Here is an 11,948-nt window from a genome sequence, read left to right as displayed (position 1 = left end):
CCAAGGTCACCTAAGGTCAAGGTAATGACTTAATTTATTACAAGGTCAAGGCATTTTTTGAGCTAAAAAGCCATGCATGTCTATATTACAGTTTTCCATTGTCATAGAAACATGTTAGAAGAAACAATACCAACCAAGTGAGACGTCCACTGCCAAACACTTGCAACTATTTTCAAGGTCACGAAAATTAAGGCCAAGATTATAAACAAAATTCAAGGTCATATGGTACTTTTCGAGTGAATAATGTCATATTATTTATGTCGTGGAAACCGTATGTCACTAAAACATGCAACTTGACCCGACTGACCGTCAAACAGCCCAGCAGACAGGTGTGGAGAACTAAGCTGGGACTCTGTATACAATGTACATGTATATGGGAATTAATTACTGGGAACTCATCCAGTATTTATTGACTCTATGGGCCCCTAAGAGGATTTAGGAGGGGGTGTCAGGGGGGTCCTGACCTCTCTCTCTCTCCCCCCCCCCCCCCCCCCCCCCCATAATTAGGTTTCTGAAAAACAGTCACACCAATAGTCCCCTCTTGAAATTAGAATTGTGACTAGCTGAATCATAGTTCTCAACTATAACAAATAGCCTGTTTGCCCTCCAAAAAAACAACATTTTCCAGAGCCCTTAAGTGGGCCCTTGAACCCTCGTCAAAGGGGGTGGGTGATGGTCATCTTCCCATGCAAGGCCTCTCCTTCCTAAAACAAACAAAAAGCCCATACCACCCCTTCAAATAATCCTGCCAAGAGACATGTTTACCTGTTCAACTGATTGCATTCAGCAATAGTCCCCAACAAGTTGGATTGAATAACATGGACTGATAATTTCACTGGGAATGTGCCCTTCAACTAAATTTTTACATTAAGAAAACCTGTACGTACATGGAATTTGCCATGAAAAAAAAAAACACAAGTCAGTTTGTATAGTTTAAATTATTTATTAAATCCTTTATTTTCTTGCTGTACAAATCCTGTGGGGAGAACACTGGTCAAGTGGTATCCGTGACTTTAAATAAATACCAACCAAGTGGACACGTGGACCAGTAACAAAAGTGATGAACAGAAGACTGTAGACATGCTCTTGCTAAGTTGTCACCATTCTGAATACATGTTGATCAAATATGATGTATAAAAATCCCAGTCTACTTATGACTTTGGGTAAATAATGACAAAATGTATATTGTGTCTTATCCATAGACATCATGTACATTAACTTACCTAGTCTTATGGAAATAAAAGCATTTAAGACATCTAAACTGTCTTTTGTTTGGGAATTCAAAATAAATAAATAAATAAATAACCAAACAGGCTTCAAAAATTAGTCTTTTTACAAAATAATTTCAAGGACAGACAAGTTAACATCTTAGCACAGCATAATCCAAACCTTCACACAGCAGATGGAGTGGACTTTTTTACACACTTTCCTAAAATGTAACCAATACTACTTCACTTGATCCATTTTCTAGAACAAACAAAGCCAGCTCTATATAACCTGTATATATAGTTGTGACCAATTCTTGCAGTTCAAACCCCTCATGGCAAGACTTGATATCGGCATTTGAGCAACTATCAAAGGGTTTTTAGCACCTGAATGGAGCTGCAACAAAGAGGAACCTGGGTGCTGCATGCCATGACTTTATGACCAGTAACCAGATCTATCTCACCTTAGGACAGACAACATTGATAGATGATGGTTAATGACCACCGCCAAACAAAATCTAGAGGAAAATCAGCCCTAAAATTAAGCTGACGTGCTCTTTAAATAATGTACATTTCAAAACCAAAAATGTTATCTACCAAATATGTTTACAAAATGTTTCTGCTCCTAAGTGAACTTATCAAATGTTATTATTTGAGACTTTCATTCAACTGGCCAAAATGTATACAAGACATGCTGACATAAATCTAACAATCTTTATATTTGAAGATCAATTTTTAACACATGGTAGATGGCATTAGACTTCCTCATAAATTTATGAATCCTAAACTTGATATAATTTCCTTCTACTTCTATATTTCCCAGTACATACATCTAGTCCACTCCATCTGTGCTATGTATTGTATAACAAAGAATTCATCCACTACAAACAGAGATATTTGTTTCATACTACAACTTAGGAACAACATGATACCACTACCTCTGGTACAGGGACAGTTTGACTGTGCTGTTTACCATGTATCCATGACAACCAGTGTTTTCATAGTATCCATGGCAACATACCCTAATAAATAAAGCCTCCCAGATAGCATGCATACGTTGGGCCAACGTTGGCCCAATGTTGCCTTGGTTGACCATGCAACGTTGGCCCAACGTTGGGTTTCCATCTAAGTGCTCACTTTGGCCAACGGTTGGCTGAACGTTTTTTTAATGCCAACACATTGCCAACGTATTCCCAACCAAACTGCGTTGGCCCTACATTAGGCCAACTAATAACCAACATTGGTCCAACAATTACCCAACCTGTAACCAACAGTGTATTTACGTTGGTCCTACTAATAACCAACATCAGTCCAACGATTACCCAACCAAACTGCGTTGGCCCTACATTGGGCCAACTAATAACCAACATTGGTCCAACAATTACCCAACCTGTAACCAACAGTGCAATTACGTTGGTTCTACTAATAACCAACATCAGTCCAACAATTACCCAACCTCAAACCAACAATGTATCCGCGTTGGCCCAACGGTAGGCCAACTGGTCACCAAGTTATCTGCAATTTGCACAACAAATTATGATCCAACCTAAAACCAGGGGCACAGTGATTTACAGTAACCCAACATTGAGCTAAAGGCATAATCTTTTTATTTTGGAATCACATACGTACTAGTAGTAGGGCACTGTAATTACACATCTGATGCACAGGCAGATCAATGTCCTGATGAAATATCTTGAGCATCTGAAATCTGCAAACTGCAAGATATGGCTGAAAAATTGGCAAGGTTTCTAAGGGATGAATCCTTTAGAGGACTTGATCTGCCTGTGATCATTTACACTACACCTGGAAAATTGTCAATTAATAATTGTAGTTGAAACAAAAAGATTAGTGATATATTTTGAACTGTTTAATTAATTCATAACATAACATAAAACAAATACATTACACCAACTAAATAATGATATGTGAATTGAAATATAATACAAAAAGACAACAAAGAAAATTTTTATAAGATATTATAATATTAAATTTAAACATTAATAAGTGTGTCTTATATCAATTGTTAAATGATTCACATCAAAAAAATTTTAACAGTCCTATGACTTTTCACCTTATTCCTGGAGTCAAGGCATTTTTCTACTAGTAAAGTCTTTTTTGCCCCATTTCAATTTTTAAAAATATTTTCATTAAATTAAATTTTAAACCTGAAACCCTTGTTAATGTCAGGTAAGATGCTTTTCATAGGAACTTTCATAAGTTATATGTCAAGCCTATAAAATTACAGTCTCTTCCGTCAGGCAAAATCTCAGACATTGTCTCTTTAAAAATCAAATCAGTGGTCATATGAGTTCAATCTTTATGTTTTTTTTCTCTCTTTCCTGTCCTGCACCTGCATGATCTTTGGCAAAGCACGAGTAGTTAGGTGTATCTTCAACATCTTTTTCTGAACAGTCACAGAAGAGTGTGCTGCACCTACAAATTTAAATATTAAAAACACTTGAAATATAATGCTAGAATTGGTATGGTACATAACATGACTGTACCTCTTCCCCCATATTTCATATACATACTAGTACTAGTAGGTGTGTATTATATGATAATCTCCCCACCTTTTCTAAGTTAGGCAAAAGCCAATATCTTAACTTTAAAAGTGTGTGTCTTGTGTGCAGTAATTTATAGTGATTTATTTAAATTAGTTCTTACATGTACACTTGACCATGAATTCGTTTTTTAGACAACTGTAATGTACCACTAAATTACATATCATTTAATCATTCCAACAACTCTATCACAGAATTTACTGGCCAGGATTCATACAGACACATAAGAACAATTGGCTTCCAAGGACTTTTAAGGCTCTAATTCAAATCATTTTCAATGATTTTAACTAATGAGGGCAAGTTATACATTAATACAGTTATATTAAAGTGTACATACCAAAGGAAAAAGGACTCATTTCATTTAAACTTTGTCTTTGTAACACATTGATGATGAAAAGTTGAAAATAAAAGTACAAGTAATGATGTATTAAAAGGTATTACCCCCATCTGTGAATTATTGTCTGTATTCATCTCAATAAACTACAAAGTTCTAAATAATATTTTTACAAAGACAAAATGCTGAAATGCAAACCTTTTTCAAGCCTAATAGCATTTTCAAGTACTTTTCAAAGTTACATTTAAACTAGTTACATTTAAACTAGTCCAAAGTGCTGGTCTAAATTTGAACACTTTTCAAGGCTGTATGGATCCTGGTGCATCAGTAAATAATGGGAAAATACACAATTAAAAAGTCACTTACCAGTACATGCTCACTTCTTATCCTCTCTCTTTATCTCTTCATTTTCTAATTTCCAAAAAGATGTCTTCTTTTTATATCCAGAAATCAATGCTTTCAGCCGTAATTCTTGCCTCTTCCTTAGAACATTTCTGACCTTCTGGCTTAGATTTTTGAATTGGCTCAACGGTCAGCGGTCAGCGCGCTTAAGACTGTGCTATGTATAGTTATTTGACCTGTTTGAGCAGGCAGTAGGCAGACTGTTTATATCAAACTGACAGTTAAGATAAACACCTGGCTTGTAATGAATCTGGTCCAGTGAAAGTTACCAGTGTACTTTAATCAAAAGTCAATTGATGCTAACTATAAAGTTTAAAATTTATATATTGTGCAATTGTACATTATAATAAGATTTCAATCATTTGTCTGATTTCAATAACAATAATAATAATAGCAATAATAATAAATATGTTTCACAGCATTATTTAAAAATATAAATCTGTTCACTCAGTAATTTTTTTATAGGTGAAGTCTATGTACTATACACTATATCCATTCAGAAAAAAAGACAAAATGAAAAAAAAAAATATATATATATGAGAGTATATAGCTTGGAAGACAAATAAAAGTAGAACACTGTTTTTTAGCCCAAGGAATTTGACAAACTCTTAATAAAAAAAAAAAATTAATCCTAAAAACTATATGTTACTGATCAATAGATAAGCACATGTGATTCTCAGTTGTGAACAGAAACATTTTTATTATAACAGAAACATTATTCATTTCTATTGAGTTGTTAATTAGATACGTTGGCCCAACGTTAGGCCAACGTATGCAACAAATATGCACACGTTGGCCCAACGTTGGGCCAACGTGAGCATATTGCAGTTATGTTGTGCATATTATGATGTGGTTGGGCCAACGTTGGGCCAACGTATTACTACCAACGCCAACCATGTGCCACCAAACCAACGATTCCCTTACGTTGGCCCAACGTATGCTTGCTATCTGGGCTGGTAATAATACTGATCTATGAGAATGTGCAGATTTTAGCAAATATGTCAGTTAAACACCAAAAGTTGCATCAAGAGGCCCCCAAATTAAAAAAAAAATAACGATACATGATCTATATCTCAAATTCACTTTTTTATTTGTTCTACAATGGCTGAGGTAGCTCTGATCTTGGTTTGTGAACTGTTTCTTAATTAGGATACAAATATTGGGAACAAGAGATGGCTCAAAAACTCAATCAAATGTCAGTGCAGTTTATGTCAAATATGACTAGGTCTGTTTCGAAAAAAAAATTACTTCCCAATTTACTTCTCCACTTTGCAGGATGTGGTATATTAAGAGATAAGAAGTGAAACACCTCTCACTCCATGAGATTAGATTCTCTGAGGATTAGTGTTTCCCATATAACTATTTTCAGTTCGAGACATCCCAGCTATAAATTTGCTTTCTACGAAACAAGAAAAACTGCATCAACTTTAGGAAGTTATGGATTCTTGAATCTTTGAGCAATACTTTGGTTTGACTGGTTTAATATGAGCAATCATGTGCCATACAAACACACGCACACACACAAACACGCACGCACACATTAGATGGTAGACAAATCTATTACATGTCATAGATTGTAGTGATTAATAGGGAAATTAAAGAAATGTCTAGATCTTGTAACCTTGGTCATAACATAAATAACAAGTATTCAACAAGTTGTACCAGATAAAGTATTATGCTATACAATTGGCTAAACAATGCCAACTTTTATCCCCCAAAGCCAAATCAAAATATTGGTGTCTTAGGATTTTGTGATGCAACATATCATGATATGAAACAATACAACTAAGGTAATTTTTGACCTACTTCATAGAAATGCCACATCCACCATACATCCTTATATAGTATCTTTTAGAAGATCAAATTTAGCTCCCACCAACAAAAAATTCTATTGCATGATTCATACACTGTACATAATATACAAGGAATACCTGTACAATATTTACATAACCTTGTCAAGTTAATTAATCACTATACACTTACACACACAAAGTGTGAAGAAAGAACACATGAAACAGAAATACACTACAGTAATACCACTTACCCTTATTTTGTATGAGTAAAAAAAAAGAGAAAAACAACCAATTCACTTTAATAAGTAGTAAGATATAATAATAACTATACAATTGTGAGATTTGGCAAAGAAATGGGTTTCTTGATTTGCATAATGTTAAGTGAACAGTTAAGCAGCATGGCTGCCATAGCTGTGATCACATTGTGAACTTATTTCTCAAAAGAATAAATCCAGTCATCTTTCCACTGTGCATTCCTCTCCAGAACTTAACATACACAACTCTGTTTGCTAAACTCTGTCATCTCCTGTCCTGTGAGGCAGCGCCACCTTTTGTTTTGAAGAAGGTGATTTCAAACCAACCTCTGGAATGCTCCCTGCTGTTTCTAACGTTTCATCCATTGGATTCACATACAAGTGTCTATGGTGTTGTTGAGATGGAGAACTTAAAGTCCTTCCGCCATGTTGTTTGTGTTGTGACCTGCCCCCTATAGGAGGCGCTTGTCTTCCGCGATGGCGGCGTTCAGCACTATCAAAGTGTCTGTGATTATGATTGTTTTCACTGGGGATGTCCCCAGAGTCTATATTATGATGTGAGCTGAGGTGGCTGAGCTGAGGATGACTACTACTATTACTACTGGTATGGTGACTTGGTGACTTTGGACAACTGGCACTGGATGAGTGATGATTGGGATGAACCTCAGAGTCTGGATACAGATCTGGAACGATTCACATTATTTACATAAATACTAAACTTTTATCAATTCAAGCATCATAGGTATAAAAAAAATCTGTCTAAATACTACCAAAGTCAACAGTTAAGTTACGAAATAATGACGACCTCACATAATCATAATGTTAACTGAGCATTTTTAAAATTATAAACAAATAAATAAATGCATTACCTTCATATGGTATTGGCAATGTGTGAGATGTGGTGTGAGAATTATGTCCAGGGACACATGAGTATTGTGGCAAGGAGGCAGTGTGGGGGGCAGGGGGCTCTGAAATTGAACACAAATATAAAGATGTGGTGTGAGAATTATGTCCAGGGACACATGAGTACTGTGGCAAGGAGGAAAGGTTTAATTCAATATAATTCCAAATTACAAAATAATAATTATAATAATTAAAATGCAGGGCGTTTTTCCAGTAAGAACAAACTATTTTCCTTAAATCAGACCTATCTGTGTTCTATTAATCTCAACTAGTAACTCTACTACTACATTTTGAAAAATGTTATTTATCTATAAACAAAGACAATAAACAATTGTAATGGCTAAGAAAATGTCATCCAAATGCTAAAAATACCTGGATTGTCTGTGGGTGACTTGGAGCAGTGATAACTATCTGCTGTTGATCTGGTGTGAGGCAGGGAGCTGGCGTTAAACCACTGCGGTGGCTGATGAATCATGGCCACTGGGCTTGGTGACCTGTCTCGGACCCCATTGTGATTGGCTAGTTTAGGATGAGGGTTAAAAGTTTGCAGAGAGTTCAGTCCAGTGCTGCTGGTGCTCCGTGTGCTGGGAGAGCTACTGTCTGACGCACTGCTTGGCAGAGATAAACTGTTGATACTGTGCTCTGTGGAAAACAGAAAAAATAATATTTTATATCTCCACAGGATAACATGAAAGTTACTTTTTCTATTCTATTTTTTTTCTATTTAAGACAGGTATCAATTTGTAATTTCGGCTCGCCCCAGAATATACCTCACATGAGGTTTCTAACCCTAAAGCTTGAATGGTCCTTATTGAGGCAGATAAAATATCAGATACATTTGGTTTAAATTGTCTTCACAATTTTTAACCAATCTTAAAAATGTAAAAATAGGTTAAAAAATCTTTTAAATTGTCTCAGTACAAACCTGACTCTGCAGCCGGCTGGTGTTCATCACAAGTCAGTGGCACTGACTGTTTTAGATCGTCATCCTCCACATCACTTGGAAAGATGGCTGCCGTGCGCCCACACTCCGCCTTGGCGTACCGGGGGTGTGACTGGAACATGGGTAACACATGTCCCTGATACTCCAGGAACTGGTCTGACTTTGAGCTTTCCCGTTCTTCATCTGATGGATTATATGGTGTCAAGTCACCAGGTAAAGTTGTCTCATCTGTAAAGGTTATAATATTTTATTAAGGATCCAGCAGAAAAAAAAAATCATCAGCTGTGTTATGCATTCAAAATTACAATATTCCGTTTTTCCATCAGTATTAGCACACCTAAAGCCACGTTTTTGTGTGACGCTGAAATATTGCAGTGGTAATAAAAACTTATAGCTGTTTTTGTATTATTATAACTTTATATAAAGGAAGTTTCATTTAATGAAATATAGTGCATTCAGACTTTCTCAATGACAAGTTTTTAGTAGCTCTCCAACTTCCCCAAGCAGCATCCCACTGTGAGATATTTTTCACCCCCCTATCCCTCCAATACTGATAAAGAACTGAACAGACATCTTCATCTAATAAAACAATAAAGGAATATCATATCACATGTTCTCACCTGTAGGTGTACTGCTGTATGTGTCACTCCTCTTCCTGGTCTGATAAATAATGATCACCCAGACCAAGGACGTTCCCACCACGCAGCACACCACAGCTATTATTATAATCCCTGTCGTTGTGGACTCGTCATCCAATCCACCGCCATTGTTTCCACGTGAGGGGGACTCCAAATTGATAACAGTCAGCTGGGACGTCCCTCTTTCCATCCCCAGAGTGTTGGACATCTCACACGTATACCTCCCGGCATCCTCTGGCCGTGTCTGGACAATGACCAGTAACTGGTCATTGGCTGTAAGGAAATGGCGTTCTGTCACCCCCAGTGGTTTATCGTTCTTGAGCCAGGTCAGTTTGGGTTTGAGGCTCCCTGCAGCCAGGCATTCCAGGACAGTGGTCTCCCCAACCTTAGTAACTGGGATGTCCCCTTTCTCATTCATGGCTTACTGTCTATGGATGGATAAAGGTCACTGCAGTAACAGTTCTTTAGTCTAACTGACCAAGATTCATTGTTTGTTTTTCCATTTCTAAAAGCTTTTATAAACTGAGATGTAAGGCCTAAATATTTGATAATATCAAAGAATTTCTGAAAATACAATTAAATTTGTAGCACGGTTGCTGCAGAAAGTCAGTCAGTTTTGTTGACCACTTAGTTTATTTAAGGAGGGAAGCAAGCTCACTTTGTCCATTTTCAGTGAGACATTTCTTTAATAAATCAAATGCCTCATCTCCTCTGGTTTTGAGAATGTCAAGGAAGACAGCAGTTTTCTCTGGACATACCACCCTGGTAGTTGAGGTTTGGTCATGGTGTTCAGGAGGTTCTGCTCTCACCATTTCAGCTTCACGGTATGTGATGATGCCTTCTTGGAGGAACTCATTTAACATGTCCTTGAGACAGGGTTCTGTGATTTTTTCACAAAGCCTTGATTGTTTTTCATGCAGAACTGAAAACAATTTAACTGTTTTTTAAAATTAATCACATATGAAAAAAATTCCTGTAATCATTATGAAAAACAGTAATTGTAGTTGATAATTAATAACAAGGCTTTGACACATAAGCAGAGACAAGTGTATAAAAATACAAAATATTTACAAGAAAATATCCACACTGCTGTAAGAACATGTTTACTAAGTGCATGGAAATAATATGTGAACATTTTTACAAAAATACTAAGTAACAGAAATCAATGCTATTTTAACAAAACGCTGTGCTTAACAAAATCAGATTCTTCTCTTTAGTGAATTTTTTTGATGTCATGTTCAGGTGAGAGCAGTTTGACAACATTTTTTCAGAAAAGATATGTACGTAAAAAAGAGAAACTAGAGAAGTGCTGTGGTAATGTTATTATAGTATCGTACCGTATAGCTAAAAAAAAACACGACTATTGGTACGCGTGTGATCGATAACTGATTTAATTCTCGTAAGATTACCATCCGCCCCCTTCCTTATGAATAGGTATTACTTTATTAATACAATGCAACCGTCGTGTAGCCGCATGTTAGAAGACAATGTTTGATTACGCACAGCAGTAGGAGGCCGCTACCCCTTCCCAGCAAGGACTTAACACAGCAGCGCGTAACCCGGGCTTAATTAGGGGTTATTAGCTGTCCACTTATGATCGGTATTGTGCGTCTTGATTGCAGCACACTTCCTACTCACTATTGGTTCGACCGCCTCTTCCTTAAATGCTCTCTCAAACCTTTCCTCAGTCAGCCGAGAATGAAAACACGTTTATCTGCCGATAAACTACGTCGTTGATGTATTATTCGGCATCATTCTACAGTGGGTCATAAGGCTCTATCTATCATTTTTTTCGTCTCGCATTTTACCAGATTAAGCTGACGCTCGAAAACTAAATTTAATGAATATTTTTCTCACGTGCACCGTATCCAGCTAATTTTACGACAATAACTACCACGGCACCTCCGCCATTTGCAATTGTAGACGAACCACGTGTTTCCAACTGATAGGCCAATACAACTATACCAGACCCATTGTACGAGAAAAGACCGTTTATATTTAATGAATTAAAAACATTTGAGGATTGCGATTTTCTATTGATATACTATCGATGGTATCCCTGTATTAAATCATCCACTGCTACCCCCTCTTTTGTAGTGTAGCATGACTCGTATCACAAGATGGCCTTAGAAATGAAGTAAGACAGGCCTACACTCTGATAGTTTTTAGTCTATTATTAACCCTAATGTCGTTGCTTGTCATTCATTCTAGAACTCTCTGAGCCATCGCAAAGTTATTTGCCAGGACATTTAAAGGCTACTTCTTAACGGATTTTTTTTTTTTTTTTGCACTGAGTCCAAAATGTTCGAGGACGTCTCTGTCGTTATCGCCGTTTCCCGGACGCAGTCCCAGACAAGGGATCGGAAAGTTTCTAAATAAAAGAACTTATAAATGCTGCCACTAGCCATCCTTATTGTTCCTAAGTAAAGAGAGGCGATAATGATCTGTTCTTTCTTCTAGCTTAGTCTGTCGACTAAAATGAACAAGGTTAGGCCTACAATGCAACCACCTATTATTACGACCATTAGCCTAATGAGGTTCTTTGTTACACTCCCTTTCTTCATGATCGCGAAACCAGTGGGGTGCTGTGTTTTAAATATATAAAAAAGGGTCTCGCGAGGTGAAGCTATAATAATGAACTAAAAAAATCCAATGAATAGGCCTATCTAATAAACCATGAAGCACGTAGTCTAGGCCTCTTCTTTGACCTCTTCATCACATTTTTACATTCTTTGTTTTAATAAGAGGACGAACATGGTCTAATTTGTCTTTTGGTGGTGATTTTGCTCGAAGTAGCGGAGTCAAGTAAATCGGTGATTTACCGTTGGTAAGAGTAGCAATCATCGCTCCTGCGTCCTCATAGATTCCTTTCTAATCACCCGTAATTAACGCAGTCAGGAATAAGCGCTCAAATA

General features: G+C 36.7%; 1 protein-coding gene across 2 annotated transcripts; it reads right to left on the bottom strand.

Annotated features, from left to right (window-relative positions):
- Window positions 1-5,567: 5,567 nt before the first annotated feature.
- LOC106178284 (uncharacterized) lies at window positions 5,568-9,963 on the bottom strand. 2 transcript variants are annotated; one of them, XM_087015943.1, is made up of 5 exons: window positions 9,016-9,962; window positions 8,378-8,623; window positions 7,825-8,094; window positions 7,419-7,517; window positions 5,568-7,232 (listed from the first exon to the last, which is right to left on the bottom strand). In XM_087015943.1, the coding sequence occupies exons 1-5, from the start codon at window positions 9,449-9,451 to the stop codon at window positions 6,805-6,807; spliced, it is 1,479 nt and encodes a 492-aa protein (XP_086872069.1). In that variant the 5' UTR covers window positions 9,452-9,962; the 3' UTR covers window positions 5,568-6,804. The 2 variants fall into 2 exon arrangements, with proteins under 2 accessions (XP_086872069.1, XP_086872070.1); XM_087015944.1 differs by lacking the exon at window positions 7,419-7,517 and having other exon boundaries at window positions 9,016-9,963.
- Between the last annotated feature and the right edge of the window lie 1,985 nt (window positions 9,964-11,948).

Source organism: Lingula anatina, chromosome 6 (assembly GCF_051362555.1).
Source record: "Lingula anatina isolate TDL-2025a chromosome 6, LinAna3.0, whole genome shotgun sequence".
Taxonomy (NCBI): Eukaryota; Metazoa; Brachiopoda; class Lingulata; order Lingulida; family Lingulidae; genus Lingula; species Lingula anatina.
Note: the sequence above shows the minus strand (reverse complement) of the source record. Positions and strands in the feature narration are given on the sequence as shown.